Source organism: Gopherus flavomarginatus, chromosome 10, assembly GCF_025201925.1.
Source record: "Gopherus flavomarginatus isolate rGopFla2 chromosome 10, rGopFla2.mat.asm, whole genome shotgun sequence".
NCBI lineage: Eukaryota > Metazoa > Chordata > Testudines > Testudinidae > Gopherus > Gopherus flavomarginatus.
In genome coordinates this window covers 71,981,826-72,001,880 of record NC_066626.1, presented here as the reverse complement: position 1 = coordinate 72,001,880, position 20,055 = coordinate 71,981,826, and the positions used below count along the sequence as shown (strand labels likewise).

General features: G+C 44.7%; 1 protein-coding gene and 1 long non-coding RNA gene across 4 annotated transcripts in view; one reads left to right on the top strand and one right to left on the bottom strand.

Moving 5' to 3' along the window:
- Window positions 1-20,055, top strand: part of PDIA5 (protein disulfide isomerase family A member 5) — a 129,553-nt gene that overhangs the window by 15,324 nt on the left and 94,174 nt on the right. For 2 of the 3 annotated variants that reach the window (XM_050917084.1, XM_050917085.1), the window contains exons 2-3: window positions 3,851-3,977; window positions 9,736-9,823. In XM_050917084.1, coding sequence (XP_050773041.1) covers window positions 3,851-3,977; window positions 9,736-9,823 — 215 coding nt within the window. The remainder of the gene's footprint in view (window positions 1-3,850; window positions 3,978-9,735; window positions 9,824-20,055) is intronic. The other variant, XM_050917086.1, reaches the window with a different exon arrangement.
- Window positions 14,902-18,696, bottom strand: LOC127030528 (uncharacterized). Its single transcript, XR_007768400.1, has 3 exons — window positions 18,278-18,696; window positions 16,618-17,800; window positions 14,902-15,187 (listed from the first exon to the last, which is right to left on the bottom strand). It is a non-coding gene; the product is annotated as an uncharacterized LOC127030528 (long non-coding RNA).

Below are 20,055 nucleotides of genomic sequence, written 5' to 3'. Positions count from 1 at the left end.
AATTCATCCCATTCATTGATACTTATGGAATTTCATGAAGCTGAATTTCAGTATGTGTAACCCCCTTAACACAGTGCAGTTATCTGTCCTCTCTAGTAGCTAGAATGTGTATTCATTTAGCTCAAGCAGTATACTTGTATCACTGCTGACTCCAAGGATGGAACTGTGGACCTCTCCAAGAGCCTCTACTGCTTGAGCTAAAGGAGCAAGCCTGTTTTATTTTGGAGGTGAGAGTGAACTTACAAATCTCTATATGTCGTCTAGCCACTAGAGTGAGACTTAGGGCTGGTCTACACTAGGGGAGGGGATCGATCTAAGATACGCAACTTCAGCTACGTGAATAACGTAGCTGAAGTCGAAGTATCTTAGATCGAGTTATCTACCGTCCTCATGCCGTGGAATCGACGTCCGCGGCTTCCCATCGACTCTGCTACCGCCGTTCACGTTGGTGGAGTTCCGGAGTCAACAGGAGCTCGTTGAGGGATCGATATATCGCGTCTAGATGAGACGCGATATATTGATCTCCGAGAAATCGATTTCTACCCGCCGATATGGCCGGTAGTGAAGACGTACCCTAAGAATCATACTCTGTTGAGAGGTTACATGTAGAGTGGGGTAACTCGTTCATTTATAGGTGTACATGACTTTTTACAACTACAGAGTAAGTGTCAGTGTAGTTTTCTGTAACTTTAGGGTCCCAAACAATGTATTACAGGATTTAATTCCCAGGGCTACAGCAATTTCTATCTAACCTGTCAGTTGCAAAGGTTCCTGAAAATACTCTATCCAATCAGGAGTTTGAAATATCTTTTCTTTGGAAATGTCTGTCACCAAATAACATTGCATTTATGGATTTTGGGTTTTGTTTTTCGGCCTTGATGACAAGCTGTTGCTTGTAAATAATTTTGCATTTCATTGCAAATTTAGTGCCTGGAGCAGAGAGCTCTGACTTTGATTGGCTAAGTGTCTTGCTTTTGAACACATGTCTGTAGCAGACAGGATGCAACAAGAACTGGCTCTTCCTTTTTCATATGCACTCTGGACGCATGTTTTACAGCTCTCTTGGAATGAGACACTTAACTATTAGTACTGTAATTAGGGAAATGCTGAACCTCTTATTTGTCTTAGGCAAATAAAGCTTTTAGCTAAGCAATTGAGTATTAAGGTTTTCCTGTAAGGTGAAAGTAAACTAGAGAATTTTTCCAGTGAGGCTTCCTATAATCTTTTGATTAGTATGAATGCATTATGATTAGAGTGCAGAAGTGAGGCAAAATGGTCCAATAGTTAGGATGATTATTACTGGAGGCTACAGTAATGCAAGCAAGTAGTAGAGGCCCCAACTGAGGTGATGGCCCTGTTATGCTAGGCTTTTTACATCATAGGCTAAGAGGCTGAAAAGTCAAAAGATGTGACAAAAATATTATCCCCATTGTATTGATGGAGGAACAGAGGGTACGTCTACACTGCAATTAAAAACCTGCAGCTGGCCTGTGCCAACTGACTTGGGCTCGAGGGGCTTGAGCTAAGGATCTGCTTATTTGTGGTGTAGACTTCCAGGCTCCGGCTGCAGCCCAAGCTCTGGGACCCTCCCAGCTCCATCCTCAGCCTGAATGTCTATGCCGGGGTGGCCAGTCTGAGCCTGAGAAGGAGCCAGAATTTACCAGTGTACTTTGCCAAAGAGCCACAGTAATGTGTCAGCAGCCCCCGCTCCCAGCGCCTCTCACCCACCAGGAGCCCTGCCGATCAGCACCCCTCCCACCCTTCCCACACCTCCTGATCAGTTGTTTTGTGGTGTTCAGGAGGCTCTGGGGGGAAGGGGGCAGGAGCGAGGGCACAGCAGGCTCAGAGTAGGGGGCAGGAAGGGGTGGAGTGGGGGCAGGGACTGTGGCAAAGCCAGGGGTTGAGCAATGAGCACCCCCCAGCACATTGGAAAGTTGGCACCTGTAGCTCCAACCCCAGAGTTGGTGCCTCTACAAGGAGCCGCATATTAACTTCTGAAGAGCCACATGTGGCTCCGGAGCCACAGGTTGGCCACCTCTGGTCTATGCCATTATTAAGCAGCCCCTTAGCCTAAGCCCCATGAGCTTGAGACAGCTGGCATGGGCCAACCATACCCGGAGAGGCAGCGAGATGAAGTAGTTGGTCCCGGGTCACAGAGGAGATGTGAGAGCAAATCTCCTGACTCTCAGTTCAGGAGGCTCTCTAAGAGATGGGACTGGGAGTTGGGAGATGTGGGGTGAAATCTTGGCCCCTGTGAAGTCAGTGAGATTTTTGCCATTGATTACAATAGGGGCATGATTTCACCCTTGGATTCTACTCTTGGCTCTATCACTGACTCTGTCACCTTGGGCAAGTCCCTTAACCTCACTTTCCCTACTTGTAAAAAAAAAAAGAGACAATATTTATCCCCTTTGAAAAACATTTGGGGATCTACGGGCAAGAATGCTCTATGAGTGCTATATTATTATTTATTATTACAGAGGATAAATAAAATAAGAATTAGGTTACTTGAGGAGCAGATTTTAATGGGTATGCTTGCACACCTCTTAAATAACTGTTTGGTGGTGGTGGGAAATATTTATCCAATACTTGCCAGTTAGAAATTTCTGTGTGGAAATGCTTAACATTACATGGTTCCAATTTTGATTGTGTCATGGTATAATTCCTCACTCTGAACCTTAGCGTCCAAAAGATGGGGTACTAGCATGAATTCCTCTAAGCTCAATTACCAGCTTAGTACTTGTAGCGCTGCCACCAACCAGGAATTCCAGTGCCTGGTACACTCTGGTCCCCCCAAAACCTTGCCCGGGGACCCCCAAGACCCAGTCCCTCTGGATCTTAACACAAGGAAAGAAAACCCTTTCCCTCACCGTTGCCTCTCCCAGGCTTCCACTCCCTGGGGTACCCTGGAAGATCACTGTGATTCAAACTCCTTGAATCTTAAAACAGAGAGGAAAACTCACCTTCCCCCCTCCTTCTCTCTCCCCCTCCCAGACTCTCCCTGAGAGAGAGAGAAATCCTAACACAGAGAGAAATTAACCTTTCTCTCCCCCTTCCATCCTTTCTCCCCACCAATTCCCTGGTGGATCCAGACCTCATCCCCTGGGATCTCACACAAGAATAAAAAAAAAAAACAATCAGGTTCTTAAACAAGAAAAGCTTTTAATTAATTTTTACTGTTTTTTCTTTCTTTATCTTTGTAAATTTAAAATGGAATTGGTACAGGGTCTTTCAGCTATAGAGACTGGGAACACCCTCCCAGCCTAAGTATACAAGTACAAATTTAAAATCCTTTCAGCCAAATACACATTTGAACTCCTCCCAGCCAAATACACATTTACAAATAAAGAAAACAAACATAAGCCTAACTCGCCTTATCACCTAGTACTCACTATTTTGAATTTATAAGAACCTGTATCAGGGAGATCGGAGAGAAACCTGGTTGCACGTCTGGTCCCTCTGAGCCCCCAGAGTGAACAACAACCAAAAGTACACACAAAAACTTCCGTCCCTCAAGATTTGAAAATATCCTGTCCCCTGATTGGTCTTCTGGTCAGGTGACAGCCAGGCTCACTGATCTTGTTAGCCCTTTACAGGTAAAAGAGACATGAAGTACTTCTGTTCTATTAACCCCTAACTATCTGTTTATGACAGATTGAATGGGGTTTTTGTTGTTGTTGCTTTTTGTTTATCAAATTGTTGTGCAACTTCGATTAAAGCACTAAGTTATCTGAGGTCGGACAGTTTGAAATGCCAGAAAAGTGGTTGGTTTTGGAAGTGCCTTTCTGCATTTATTTTTCATGCAAGCAGGGAAATTGTCACTTACATTTCTAACTTCCTGCATCCTTAGGCAGTCCTGCCAGCATGTCTGTTTTCGGTGAAGGTGTCTCCACTCATAGAAAAAATTAGTGACCACAAGGATTTCAAGAAGCTCCTCAGGACACGGAATAACGTATTAGTACTCTATTCCAAATCTGGTGAGTTCTCCTTTTGCATTTGACTGTTCTTTGTGTCTGATAAACTAGATTGTGAGCCCCTGGGTACTTATTTAGGTGCCTAAATACAGACTCCTCATGTTTAGGCCTCTTTTTTAAAAATGTTGGCCAGTGTCGTCATCTTTTCCTGTACAGTGATGAGCAAGCTCTTGGTGCTCAATATTTAATAACAGTAATGCACAGTTGTAGTTTAGTGGTTAGAGCAAAGGCCTGGGAATCAGGACTCCTGGGTTCTGTTCCCAGCTCTGTTGCTTACTCCCTCTGTGACCTTGGATAGGACACTTCATTTCTCTACGGCTTTGTTTACCAATTGGCAAAAATGGTCACTACAATATCTATCAGTAAGGTTGTTTTAGTCACAGGTATTTTTAGTAAAAGTCATGGACAGGTCATGGGCAGTAAACAAAAATTCATGGTCCATGGCGTGTCCATGACTTGTACTATACACCTGACTGAAACTTGGGTGCTCTGGGGCAGGGGGCAGCCCGGAGGTGGCACAGGTGCTCTGGGGGTGGTGGGGAGTGGTGCATGGTCTGAGACCCCTGCTGCTGCTGGGGGAAGGGGTGGGGGAGCTCACAGGGCTGGCAGGCTCCGCATGGCTCCTGGAAGCAGCCGGCATGTCCCTGCGGCCCCTACATAGGTGGACTTGGAGGTGCTACCAGAGGGGCTCCACATCCTGCCCCTGCACCGAGAGCCTGCTGCACAGCTCCCATTGGCCGAGAACTGTGGCCAGCAGGAGATGTGGGGGAAGTGCCTGCAGGTGGAGACAGCACAGAGAGCTGCCTGGCCACGCCTCTGTCTAGGAGCTGAGGGAGGGACATGTTGCCACTTCTGGGGAGCCCCCCCCGAGGTAAGCACCACCCAGAGCCCTCACCCCCTCCTGCCGTCCAAGCCTAACACCCTGCCTCAGCCCTGAGTCCCCTCCCGCACCCAAACTCCTACTGGTGGGGGAAGGGTGCTGTGGCCCGAGACTGGCCCAGCAGTGGTCGCATTGGCTGCTGCAGAGGTCATGGAGGTCCTGGAAAGTCATGGAATCTGTGACAGTGTCACAGCCTGTCTATCAACCACTGATATTTCTAATGTGCCTGTTGCCATAATATTTAAGTACCAACCTCAGGGTGCTGAATTGTAAGGCAGAATGAATGAATGTTTAGAAAACCTAAATCCAGCCATTTGTATTGCTAACACCTTTGGATTTTCTATGGTTGCCTCTTGTCTTAATTACCATAGCAGTGGGCCTCTTGTGTTGCTCCCCTGTCTCCCTCATCTCATACCATGTCACTTGTCCCACTGTCGTCTACCAATCTTATTCAAACTCTCCATCCTCCCCTTTAAGGCTGTTCAATCTTGCTCTTATGTAGCTCTTTAATCTTATTTCCTCTTGCTCCTTACCCTTCTGCTTTACTTCCTTTTCTTGTTTGTGCCTTTGTATCTTCCTTTGTGCTGCTCCCCAACCTTGGAACAGTCTTCTACTTCTTGGTATGTACCTTCTTCTCTCTCTTCCATGCCTCTTAGTTAAAACCAGTGTCTTCCGTGAATTCTCCCCTGCTGATCTTCTCACCAGAGATGTCCCCTCACAATCCATAACTGAAATCTTGCCCTGTGTCTTTGTGTCATCAGACATTGATTGCAAGTTCCTTTGGACAGTGGTACTGTCTGGCTCTGTGTGTCATAAAGTACTGGGTTTATTTATGGGGCCAGGTAAAAGAAACAGTGCTTTGAGATCCTTGGGGAAATGCAAAATGCTGTTGTTGTCATGGATTTGGTACTCATTTGGCCAGCACACATGAGAACTGCTGATTAACTGTGAAGCGAGATCAGAACAGTCTCTTTAATGCTGCTGCTTCTCGCCCTCCAGCCCCCGCAAGTACAGTAAGGAAAAGGAAGTAGCCAGGAAATGTTGTTTTTCAATATTAATGTCTTTTGAACTGTGCTTAGTGAGATGGACCCAAATTCTGTGTTCTGTTACACTGGTGTAAATCAAGTAACCCCATTGACTTCAGTGGAGTTACTCCAAATTTACACTACTGCAACTGAAACCAGAATTTGGACCCTTAATATGGTGTTCCAGTGTTTGTTCCCCAAAAGAACTATTGTTGATAGAATTCTCCTGTTTGCTAAAGTGCAGATGCCTGGGAGAATTAACTTTATTTCCGAGGTGTGGTAGGGTGGGGGGTTATGCTGAAATCGTTAAACTGGCATGTACGCAACATGTGACTTAAATACTGTTAAAATATTTATATGTTTGGTATAATGGGAAAGTGCTCAGACTTGGCCAGAAATTTCTGCGGAACAGACTCAACGTGAAAATCATAAATCGTGTTTCTAACATTTTTCTATTTGAAAAGAACATTTGTTAAAACATAAGACAACTGTATAGTTCAGCTTAAAAAAAATTTTTTTTTTCAGGCTTAACATTGTTAGTGGTGATAACTTTCATTTTTTATAGTACAACCGCTTCACTTCAGCACACACTCACTCACTCATGCCTGTCACCCCAATCGGGGTATGGGCCGCCAACAACAGATCTCCAGAGTCCTCTATCCTGGGCCATTCGTTCTAACTGATTCCAGGTATCCTATGGTAATCTTCCTGGTTGCAAGAAGGGTAATCGGCTCAGTGGCTTCCTCATGGCTTTTACCACCCAGCATCATGCATCTTTGAATTGAAGACCCTTCTTTTTCCAGGGTAAAAGTCTCTGTTGTCTCTAGTGTTGGCGTTTCTGTAGCAGGTTGATTTTTTATTTTTTTACGGGGTGGAGTTGCTAGGCCCATGCCCAACCCTCCTCCTTTATCCTGACTTGGGACAGGCAGATGGCTCCAAAGGACCTCTCTGGTGGAGTTACTTCAGCACAGACACTTGTCAAATAAATGTCACCCTATGGGCATCCTTCAAAAGTCATGTTCTTGCTCTCTTTTTTTAAATTTAATTGATTGGATTTAACAATGTAAAGCATTGCACTGAGAGCTGTCTGGGGGATTAACATTTCCTAGAGTGGTGATCCTTATACACAATTAAAAAATCTCTCACTTAGCTGCTGTCCTGTAAAAAGTCATTGGGCACGATTCTAATCCCAGATATGCACCATGCATCTTTGTTAAGATTCTGGTCAGCTGACAGTCACATTGCTGGTGAGAAGGGTTAAAATATCATGTGGGGCTCAAGCAAGTGCTACCTAGTATTTCTGGTACATGCAGAAAACTCATTGATCATGAGGGATGCACTCACCTGAGGTATATGCTTATTCCATGCTAACAGATGTCTTCCACAACCATTGTTGCAGTCTGTGGAGGGAACTCCCTGCATGTTCTTATCCATTATTTTCCAGTTTGAAATGCTTTCTTGGCATTGGATTTGGTGATTGGGTATATTTAGGCTTGAAAGGATTAGGTTTTTATTGGTAAATGTCTTGTTAAGATTGATTTCACCATACACACACAAACAAATAAAAAAACATTTTCATCAGTACTCATCGAAATTTACAGGTAGGCAGAGGAAGAAAAATGCTGCTTGAGAACTTATTAGAATTTGATTAAAGGATATTTTCTTTGTATATTTTGACATGTAATGTTGAGCCCTCTCCCGTAATTTCGTGCAACTGTGAAATGTAAAGCCATAAATATTTGAAAAAATGCTTTAAAATAAACATTGATACTATCCCTTGAAAATATATTAAAAAAAACCCCCTCATCTGGTCAAGCCTAGGTATATTGTTGCATTCTGTACTGTTTGGAGCAAATGCCAGTCGTATAGGGTCAGTGTTTGAGGATGGGGATAGTTTCCTTAGTACTGATTCCAGTGGGAGGAGTCCCTGACAGCATAGCTTCCTTGAGCCTATGCTGCAGAGACATGGAGCAATGCTGGGGATTATGGAACTGGTATACAGAGAAGGTGGTTCCTGTTACTTAGATTCCAAGATAACAGGTGCTTCGTAAACATCCTACCTAGAACAAGAATGCTTTTTACAAATTCAGCTGGTAAGCAGAAAAGGAATGTTCTTTGCAGCCCATGCCTCCTTGTTAACCCAGCCAGCATCTCTATATGTATACTGAAGAAGAGAGAGAGAACCCTCTTATGAGAGCCTTTGGGGCAGAAGTGCTGTTGTTTAAAACTACCCTCTGAGAACTCTCAGGCCTTGATTTGTCTAGGAAACAGGTTGGCGTGTTTTTATATATCAAGTTAGCTAACCCCTTTTGAAATAGCAAAGAGTCCTGTGGCACTTTGTAGACTAACAGACGTATTGGAGCATTAGCTTTCGTGGGTGAATACCCACTTCGTTGGATGTGTGTAGAAACTGCTGAGCTTCAGTTCATCTGCAAATTTGACACCATCAGCTCAGGATTAAACAAAGATTGTGAATGGCTAGCCAACTACAAAAGCAGTTTCTCCTCCCTTGGTGTTCACACCTCAACTGCTCGAAGAGGGCCTCATCCTCCCTGATTGAACTAACATCATTATCTCCAGCCTTATTCTTGCTTGCATATATATACCTGCCTCGGGAAATTTCCACTACATGCATCCGACGAAGTGGGTATTCGCCCATGAAAGCTCATGCTCCAATACGTCTGTTAGTCTATAAGGTGCCGCAGGACTCTTTGCTGCTTTTACGGATTCAGACTAACACAGCTACCCCTCTGATACTTGACCCCTTTGAAATGGCCTTCAACTCTTAGTGTAGGTTAAGTTCAAGGCCTTAGTAATCGAGTTAGCTGGTAACAGATGGCCCTAGTGAAGAGTCAAAGGTGGACCCTACCATTGAGAAAGGTTCCAGTCTTGCTAGTTGATTGGTGTAGACAAGTGGTTCTGTTCTTGAGGATTAGCTTGTGGGGTCAGGGCCTAACCTGGTGGGATGTGATAGGCTTGTTATTTTTTGTTAGCTGAGGAGCCAGCAATGGGAGCGCTTGTGGTTTTGATGGTTCCATTAAAATTGTTTTATAGTGGAGCAACTGATTTCTTTTAATACGAAAGAGGTTTTTGGAGTCTAGAACAGTTTTTATTGTAACGGTTTTAAGAAGTCAGATATTGGGTTGAAAATAAAAATGCTTCTAGCTTCCCTCCTTAGTTTTTTTTTCCTGATTATTGTTAATAAGATTTTACACTTATTATAGTGCTTTGGGGTATTTTGGAATGAAAGTGCTTTATAAAAACCTACACATTTTTTGCAGTGCTGTAGCATATCTCTCTTTGGAATTTTAAATGCAGCCACTTGTAGGGTTAAAATGATAAGGCCCCCTTTACCACAGTATTTGAGCATCTCTTTAATGTAATGTGTTAATCCTCCCAACATCCCTGTGAGTGAACAAAGTGCTGCTATTCCCATTTTACAGATGGGAAACAGAGCGGTTAAGTGACTTGCCAAAGGTCACATAAGAAGTCTCTGGTGGAGCAAGGAATCGAACCTCTTTCCCAGAGCTTTCGCTAATGCTCTAACCACTAGACTGTCTTTCCAAGGCAAATCACTTGACTGCACAGCTGTAGGGAGAAGGAGGTGGGAGAAAGAAAGATACTGAAGTCTATGGTAGAATGCATGACATACTCCCAGAAATGTAAGCAGTGGTGCATGCTGTAGGTATAAATGTTCAGGGTATCAGCGCTCCTTTCAAATTACACAAGCGTTACTGATTTGATTTCTCTTACAAATGGCACTCTAGGAAAAATGTTCTCTCTCTGCTTTGAGCAAAAGATTTGCAATTGCTGTATCTGCTGATTGGATTAATGCTGTTATTACTGTTGTTTTCAGCTGCCGCAGCTGAAAATCCACTCAGGTTCCTGTCCGATGTGGCCCAAGAGGTGAAAGGACGAGGTACTATAGCCTGGATCGATTGCGGGTATGTGATGTGCTGTTTTCTTTCCCCCCTTCCTCTCCAGTCTTATTTTGGTACTGCGAATTTACCTCTTCAGTGGCTGTAAATCAATCACCTCATATAATGGAAAGCCCTTTGTCATGAAGGGTAACCCTGTAATTGGAGCGGATGTACCTTTTACACATCTTTCTGGTCTTCCTTTGGGATGTCCTTGGGATAGTCTCTTCCCCACAGCTCTTGTCAATTCCTCTCTGCCAGCATGTTCTTTGGTCATGAGCTGGGAACCCTGGAGCATGGTCTTTCTTTTGCTGTGTCTCCCCCAACTCCTTCAGAAGGGAATGCATCATGAAAGCTCTGCTCTCCTCCCTCCTTGGTAGGGTGACCAGATAACAAGTATGAAAAATTGGGACTGGGGTTGGTGGTAATAGGTGCCTATATAAGAAAAAGGCCCAAATATCGGGGCTGTCCCTATAAAATCAGGACATCTGATCACCCTACTCCTTGGCTCCTCATGGAAGAGATTGCAACACACAAGACTCTGTGAGCTGGAAGAGAGATTGGAGTGTACTCTGACAGCACATCCTCATCCTCTGTGCTCCATGCCTGGGAAAATACAGCTTAGGCTGTTCTCTGCTGGAGGAGAGCAGCAGGCTCAGAGGATGTTAAATATGCAGCAGTGAACAAGGGGACCTTCCTATGGTTGAAACAGAACTTCACAGTGGACGCAACTGACCCCTGTGCAATGGGACAGCCCCAAACCTATGCAACACTTACATCATATATTGAGGGTAACTTAGCTGTGGTAGAACATGCAAACATTGCATGATTTGTATAACTCTTTGGTTTGGAAGGGACCTGCAGTTAGAGCATTTCATGAGAAGATGTATTTTAGAAACTTGCTCTCTCGCTTGTAGTTTCATGGCAGTTCTCAATGCAACATTGGGGAAACTTTGTCTTTTTTTTGTAAGTAGTCACTTATTTGAGGGGGAAGGAACAGGTGTGCGGTTTGGTTTTAAGATCTGAAAGCATCTGTGGTTCTGTTCATGATGCTGACAATAGCAAAGTACATGTGGGTTTAGTTTTCATATCCTGGTGTGTGTTTCTGTCTCTGCATCTTGAAAGCCGTGCTCTTCTGCCTGCTGTTGACAATGTCCACTTCTTGTTCTTATAAGGGAACAGATTGCTGGCTACCTTTCTGGAGGCTGATATGCTATAGTACAAACAGATGCACCATGGTCAGATGTAGCTCATCTATAAACTCAAAGGGATTTTTCTAAAATTGTATTTTTCAGTCCGGGCCCTTCCTCTTTTGTTAGAAAACTGTGACCCACAATAAAAGTTATTGGTTAACCAAAGTTAATTCATCATTTTTTTTTGCTCCCTGCCACCTCTAAACAAATCGTAACTAACAAGGGTCATGTTATGCCTTTCTTCTGTGTCGGGGTGGTCAGCCTGAGCCTGAGAGAGAGCCAGAATTTACCAATGTACATTGCCAAAGAGCCACAGTAAAATGTCAGCAGCCTCCCATCAGCTCCCCACCTCCCACCTATCTGCAGCCCTACCAGTCAGTGCCTCCCCCTCCCTCCCTGCACCTCCTGATCAGCTGTTTCGATCAGCTGTTTCATGGCAGGCAGGAGGCTCGGAGGGCACGGCATGCTCAGGGGAGGGGATGGGAAGGGGAGGACTGGGGGCAGGGCCTGTAGAAGAGCAGTTTGAACAGTGAGCACCCCCCCGGGACATTGGAAAGTTGGCGCCTGTAGCTCCAGCCCCGGAGTCGGTGTCTCTACAAGGAGCCGCATATTAACTTCTGAAGAGTCACATGTGGCTCCGGAGCCACAGGTTGGTCACCCCTGTTCTACGTTCTTGTTCTGTTGGGCCAGTCCAAATGAATGTTATGTCTTCGTCCCAGGAGACGAAGACAGTGGTTGAGATTGTTAGCTGGCATAAACTGGGGTAGCTCCATTGACATCAGTGGAACTGTATCAGTTTCCAACCTCTGAGGCTTTAACTCAGCAAATGGATTGTGAAGAAGAAAATGGGGAAATGTGGCATATCTCTTAAGTCCCCTCTCCTGCCAAAAAAATATCAATGACAACTAAAACTTGACAGGCACTGAGGTCTAGTGAACAGGACACCTGACTAAAAGTCAGGAGACCTGGGTTCTTTTTGCAGATTTGCTGCTGACCTGCTGTGAGACATTGGGCAAGTCTCTTTACCTCTCTGTGACTTTGTTTCCCCTCTCACCCTTTCTCTTCTTTTTCTGATTTAAATTGTCACTATGGATCAGGAGCTGTTGCTTACTGTGTGTGTGGGTACAACTCCTAGCATAGTTTGCTCCCATCTTGGTTGGAATCTCTAGGTGCTACTGTAACACACATAATAATCGTAAGCTTTGATGTAAATTTTAGCATTACATCAGGGAGAAATACTCAGTATTTAGGGCCCAATCCTGGTCCCATTTGAAGTCAATGGGAGTATTGTTATTGAGTTCAGTGGGATCAGAATCTGGCCCTTAATTTCCCTGTGTTGGGATGGGAGGAGGAAACTCAACGTTTTGATCTTTGTATTACAACAGATTCTATTGACTTTAATTCTAATATCTTCCTCCCTCTGCTTTCCTTCCAAAAGGCTGTCACTTAAAACAAGCTTCCTTTGTGAGTTACTCACAAGGAATATACTTTAACTTGAGGAGACTTTAATACTTCAATTTACTTTCTAATATGTGTGGCACTTACAGTGCCTTTCATCTTGTTGCCGGCAGATAACTGCCTGAGGCCAAGCAACAGCGGGGGGGTCCGTCGCCTGGTGTGCCGCGCCAATAAACACACCAGGGTGGAGAAGCAAACCAAGTTTATTTGAGATCTCAAAGCGGTGCAGGGAGATTGACTCAGATCAAGCACACCTAAAACAAGCAGTCTGTTCCTTTATATCCATGAGAACTTTTCTCACTGACTAGCAATCCCCCGTTTCCCCTCCCTCCTCCTCCTTCCTCCCCCTGTAGCAATTACGTAAGCGCAGGTGCATTAAGTAATCTTGGCCGCGGCAGCTCGTTAGTAAGTTTTCCTTCTGCAAGTTATCTTGTCCTTTTGCTAAAGGTGCACAGGCCTCATTATTTCTGCTTTAGACCAGTTAGAACTGTTGCAACTGATAACGGCTGTTACACCTGGCCTTTTAGGTCGATTAAAGTTCAAACATGGAGGGACTCTTGTCTGCTGAGGCCTAAAACCAGGAAGGCTCCATACTCTTGTGGCCTTCCACCCTCCTGAGTTACGTAGGGTTATGCTTAGTGACACCAACAACTCCCTCCTTTGAGAATACTCAACAAACTTTTGGCTGAGTGTTCTCACATTTAAAGGATAACATGTGATTTAGCTCTAGGGAGCTGAAGTGCTTTACAGCAAGCAAGCAAGAGAAGAGTAACAATACACAACACCACACCAGTGAGCAGGAGGTGAACAATGCCTTCCCCTATTTTTCCCAGGTTAAGTAACCAGCCCCAGAGGGAATTAGAAATAGTGGGTTTCCTTTCCTGGGCCTTCCACTGTTTAAAAGCCTGTTTGGCTGACAGGATGTACTTTTTAATATCCTGTGCGTCTTCTGGGACATAAGTACAGCATTCATCCCCTATAAGGGCGCACATCCTGCCCTGGGAAGCCACACTTCCACCCAGGAAGTGTCCAAGTATGTCTCCATGATCACAGATCAGATGGTATTTCTGATGCGTCTGTAAGGGCAGTGGGCCAAGTCTGGTACTCAAGATCACTTCAAATGGCCATCATCTGGTAATTCAGGAAATCCCGAATTCCTAAACATACTAGATCCCACTGCAATGCCTTCCCAGCCTCAGTGATATTCAATACCATCTTTCCTTGGTGTAGTACTATAATACACCTGTTATTTAACTATTCTCAGGTACTTTCAAAAGGCATCGACATTAATAGCATAGGAGGGGGGTTACATTATTAGTCACTCTCCAGGACACAGGGCGCAGCCTGTAGAATAAACCCCAAAATCCAATTAATACCACATTCCCAAACATGGGTCCCACAAATGTCCTCCCACCAGTGTATAATTCTTTGTTTCTTCACCAGGGTCAGTTCTTAATGTTCTTTCTAGTCAGGAATTCCTGGACTTTGGCAATTTCAGTGGAGCGAGTGTTCCTTCTTCTTTCCCAAAACAGTCGTGGTGCAGCATCCTTGTACTTTTTCCCTACTGTCCAGAAGGCACAGTGGAGCTAGAAGGTGAAATAGGCTAATCATCAGTAGGAGAATTCTCCCGATGTGGAGGGGTCTTTTTGCAGTGAGAATCTTGGGTCCATGCAGTCAGTCTTTGACATTTTACAGCGACGGTGGTAGTCACCGGGACTTAAGGGCCTTTCCAGGGTGGAGCCAGAGCAGACTTTCGTCGGTGGACCTTTACATCAATCCCATCTCCTGGTTCCAAAGAGTGGTAGGGCTGCTAGGGTCTTTGGGTAGCGCTTCTTTACCTGTGAGAAAAGAAACTTAACACATTTCATTAGTGCCTGGCAATGTTTTGCAAATCTGATAGCTGCGTGGGCAAATTCAAGCCCTCCTTTTCCTGGTTGTTAGCCAAGTCTTAACTGTGAGCAGTGTTTTTGAATGGAGTCAGTGTCTTATCTATAGCCTGAGCTTGCTATTTTATTTTATTTTTTTTCAGTTAATTCATTCTGTTCTTTGTCCTTCTTCCCTTCTTGGCTTCTTTTAACCTGCAAAGGAAACTTCCACTTTTTACTTATACACCTTCTTCCCAACAATGAAGACATAAACATTGTCATTATACAGTACATTAGTCTTATTATTTAATATATGCCACACACACCCTTTTACTAAAATAACCTTATTACAGAGCTTTGGAGCAACAAGCCAGGACAAGTACACCCACTTTGAGGAGTTCACTCAATACAACCTCTAGTCCAATAGCCTTTCACCATCCCCAGCCCTCTGGCTAGAAATCTGAGGTAGCCAGAAACATCCCATGTACAATATGGGGAGTGGGTTAACTTTTCATGTCTTTGCTTTCAAAGACTGTTGGTATGCAAATTTTAACAACAATTTTTGCAATTAACAGTTTGGCCAATGAAATTTCTTTTTCTTGAGGAAATGCATTAGACTTTAGTATATCACATTCTCCTGATTTATCCAAACACTTTGTATTCCAAGTTGAACAAAACAAATATCTGCATTTTAATTTAATCTTTTTGTTTGATTTTAAACTAGACTATTTTATAAAAATATTAAACACAAAAATTCCGGCCACAAGACAAACACCACAGGACAGAACATAGAACACAAAACATGATTCCTATTGTGCCAGTAAATGCATGGTACGTTGAATGCTGTTCAGCTGGCATCAGTTTTCTCTGATTATCTGAAAGACAAAAAAAAGAGAGGTCTACCCACCCCTTCTGGGCAGACAATCATCGCTTGAAATATACAAATACTCTTGTTGGCTTCAGGCAAAACAGAGGAATTACCCCATAGTTTCTTGTATTTGTTTCATAGGCAGCCCAGGTTTTCAATTACATAACACTGTATACATTCTTCAGCTAATTCAACTAAATTGTTCATAGCCAAACCAAATGATTTCAGTCCAATAACTTCTTTGCCCGAATTTATTTACAAACATTTCACAGACACCAAAAACTGTTTTTTCTTTAGCATTTTTACAAAGTTCAACTGCTGTTTCGTTCAGCAACTACAGAGTTAACTTCTCACTCTCCCTTAAATCACTTGCTTGTCTCCCAACAGCCACTTTTATCAACTTAAATCACCATTCCAAGTAAGTCCTGGGTATTTGAAATCTCCATGCTTACACTTACTGACTCCTTCCTTCCACTACACCCTTAAAGTTTTCCAACCTGTTTTCCAATCTCTCTGTCTGTTGCCTGCCCGCCTGGGCCCGATCCTGCTTTTCTTGCTGAACCGTCCCTTCCATGGGCACCAACTTGTTCCACTACCAGTTTAGCTAGGAGGGTGGGCTTCTCATCTAGCCCCCACCCCTCCTGGTCTCTTCCCTTAAACATTCTTACTTACAAGACTACCCGAGTCCTCCTTCATGAGGCTTGCCACCTGGACAAAAACACATGGCCCATTGGGCAAAGGCCATTTACTTAACATATAATTTAAAGGACTATTCTTAGAGGGTTTACCCAGAGACTCATTCATCTGTTTGACACTTAAACAGAAAAGAGAATTACACAGAGAGCAGAGGGAATTACAGTCTAAGCCAGACTTTCCCACTTCTATACACTGACCGCTACAGGGGACGGGACAGAAGGATCTCAATTCAACCTCAGAACTTTCTTGCACACATGGCTTCCACTCCGAGGAATTACGAACAAGAGGTTCAGTTCTGCCCACACTCCTAACGCCCAAATGAACAGAGCAGAAAAACAACAGTAACCGGTTAAACAGAACAGAACCAGAACCAGATAGCGTTTTCTTATCCTATTAGGACTCACTTTTACTCATGCAGTTCTCAACATATAACACCAACAGTACCAAGCAAAGCAAACACAAAATAACAAGGGTAAAACAAATAGATGGTGTAAATTCTGCAGGGCTCCCCCCTTCTTAATTGCTCACCAAACTGTGACAAATTTCTGTTACCAATCTATCCCTCGTGTCAGGTGATCAGGCTGACACTACAGGATCGTTGGGGGAAGATAAAGAAAACACACCATATAACTGTATTTTAAAGCTCCATTAATAAAATAATAAAACAACAACGGAGAGTGTTGGGAACGCTCCCTCATCACTCAGGAAAACATTAATGCCCCAAGCCCCTTTCATACCCACACACGTACGTCCAGACTGGCCACTTCTGTGTATAATGTTCAGAGAAGGGGGGAGAGGTGGACTGGAGATTATCCTGTATACAGTTTGTCCAGAATTTCTAACATGCTTCCGCTCTTTGGAGGGCTGTTCTCTTGCACCCTGGAATCTTCTGCAGCATCTCTTTCAGAGATTCCAGTCCAGGTCAGCTGCCTGCGGCTTCTTCAGTGTCACCAAGCCACACCGGCTCCGGGGTCACATAGGCACACTGTTGGATCTTACTGGACAGTTAAGCTTTGCAAATGTAATCTTAGTTCTGTAACTTGTATTGCCTTTGGTTCGCCTCTGTCTATATTTTTTTCCTTCACAGCCAGCTGGGGCCGAAAGCAGTTTTTCTTTGTACTTAGCATAGTCTGCTTTGATTCTGGACCTTGAATGCAGAGCAATCCCCCCCTTCCATCCCTGGGCCAAGATGATTTTTAAATTAACCCGTTCCTTTCCTCAATAGACAAATTTGCTCACCCTGTGTCAGGGCTTTTTGGTGATTAAACGCTCCTCTTAGATGTATGATCTTATCTAGATTGAAGTACCTTCTAGTGGGCATTATTTAGATGGATTTTCACGGTGTAAATATTCCAATTCTCTAAATACCTGCAGGTTGTTGAACTATAATGTACGTACATGTAATATGCTGGGGTACCCTTAGGGGGTGAGATGGAATGTTTAGACTGTCCCCCACCCATTTTCCACTTACACACACAGGGAGGGTGCCCTGTCCGCGCTAGCGGCTCATAAACTAAGGATTTTTCCCTACAGGGTACTCACACAGGAGAGGCTAACGAGGATGGCCACGACCCTCCTACACCTCCCTTCAGCAAAGAGCGTCGGCTAGTCTCTGGGAGATGGCGCCGCTTACTCTGATTGCATCCAGTGAGATGATCAGACTGTCAGTAGCCCACACAGAAAGGAAAGGGGAAGGGAAGATGGGTACACACACTCCTAGACCCAGGCAGCTTCCTCACCGGACGATGCCAAGCCAAGTCAGCCCACCATGGGTTGGACCTCCTAAAGATCCACTAGTTACCGGGCTTGCGTTAGAGTAGTCCTGGTCACGAGCTTTTGCTTCACAGGGTACTCTGGGCCTCTTCCGGTAACAGTCATTCACACTGGCCCCCAGTACCATTCTGCATCTGATCTTGCTTTTTAGCTACAACAGGGAGAGAGTGCACTAGGACATGGGGTCTCCCCTTTCTAAACAGGTCCCTCCTTTGTCCCTGCACTATCCCTAACCTGCTTTTGGATCCCTGCACTCTGCCAGACAGAGGGAAGAACTGGAGCTACAGTGGGGTATTTTTACAAGAGCTCTCCATACAAACAGCTTCAGAAGCTACCCATTTACTGACAAAACAGGAGTAATTGGAGGATCGTGTTATAATTAAGTGATCCTTCCGATGGCCACCTTTCTGGTCCTCTAGTTGATATTGAGGCCAGTCTACTATACAGAACTTTTTAGTTTGCTTTTAGTTAGTGGATCTGATCCAAGCACTTCCCAATTCGCTAGAATGCATTCTAAGGGTGTACACCGTGCCCTGCCTGTACTCTGTCCCTGCCCCATATCCTAGGGTGACACTGGGCATCCCCAGGTCATAACAGGCAAAAATCCAGACCACTGGACTGTTCCTACCTTATCCAAGGGACCGGTTCCTCACCGTCGCCCTCAACTGCTTCTCCACTACTTGAGCGCGTTGCACTGTTGTGCCCTCTGGGGTCAGTCGAACTGCGTCTCCGCCGAGGCCCCCGGTGAAGTCACCGGTGCGCGCTGGGCGTCGGTCGTCGCCGCAATCCGTCGACCACCAGAAGGGATCCAGGCAAGGCTAATTTTAGCCTCAATGCCCCACGTTGGGCGCCAAGAACTGTTGCCGGCAGATAACTGCCTGAGGCCAAGCAACAGCGGGGGGGTCCGTCGCCTGGTGTGCCGCGCCAATAAACACACCAGGGTGGAGAAGCAAACCAAGTTTATTTGAGATCTCAAAGCGGTGCAGGGAGATTGACTCAGATCAAGCACACCTAAAACAAGCAGTCTGTTCCTTTATATCCATGAGAACTTTTCTCACTGACTAGCAATCCCCCGTTTCCCCTCCCTCCTCCTCCTTCCTCCCCCTGTAGCAATTACGTAAGCGCAGGTGCATTAAGTAATCTTGGCCGCGGCAGCTCGTTAGTAAGTTTTCCTTCTGCAAGTTATCTTGTCCTTTTGCTAAAGGTGCACAGGCCTCATTATTTCTGCTTTAGACCAGTTAGAACTGTTGCAACTGATAACGGCTGTTACACCTGGCCTTTTAGGTCGATTAAAGTTCAAACATGGAGGGACTCTTGTCTGCTGAGGCCTAAAACCAGGAAGGCTCCATACTCTTGTGGCCTTCCACCCTCCTGAGTTACGTAGGGTTATGCTTAGTGACACCAACAATCTGGTCAGAGCAGAGTTCTGTACAAATATAATCAATTAATCCATATCACCAGTATGAGGCAAGTGTTGTCCTGAGAGAAGTGAAATGACTTGCTGAAAGTTGTACCGTAAATCACTGGCAGAGCTGGGACTAGATATCCTGGCTTCAAGATTGCTCCTTTTAACCCCAGATAATGCTGTTACAACAGTAATTGAGTGTACTAATAATGGAGACCATGTTGTAAACGTGGCGCCGGTTGTAATCCGTCAGAGGGCTGAGCTATATTAATGTTCAGAGGGTTTGATTTGGGAAAAGACCTAAAAAACTTGGATGCTTTTCCCAGACATAATCAGAATTTGCAGAGGTCTTTCCCTGCCCCCTCATTCACAATGAGATATCTTAACAGAGAGAGATGAACCAGCTGAGTGCCGGAGACTAAGTGAGGGAAGGCCAGGAATCTTGATGGTAGCCAGGGAAGTTTGGTTGCAGATCCGAATTGGTTTGGTTTTGAGTCAAGTTTTGCTTGGTGGTTTATTGTTTTAAAGCCATGGAGAGCCTTCTGAAATCAATATATTCGTAGAGGATGGGGTATTATGTTTTTGCTCTCGAAAGATTTTCCAACCCATTGTCTCTTCCTTTCTGCAAGAGGCTGCAAACTACCGGTGGCTCCCCTCGTTCCAGCCAGAAAGTGTAGAAGGTGACTGTAGAGCCTTCTGTTGCTGACCACAAAGGCCTGTTTCCAGGAGTGCTGAACAGCTGAGCCCTACCAGAGCTGCTCAAGATACTCTCCCATTGCAAATTTTTTGTGATGCTTATTTGTGATCTCGGCATGGAAACAACAAATGCACAGATGTAGGGATATTTACAGGGCAGGCTCAATTTGTTTTACAAATATTGGCGAGAAATGGTTTGTTTGGCAGCAGTATTCTCCGCTCCCTTAAGCAGAGAATTTTGGCTATAGTCTCTATGCCCTGCTATAGTGAGCTCCCTTTGCTTTCAGATATGTGCGTTGGCACGG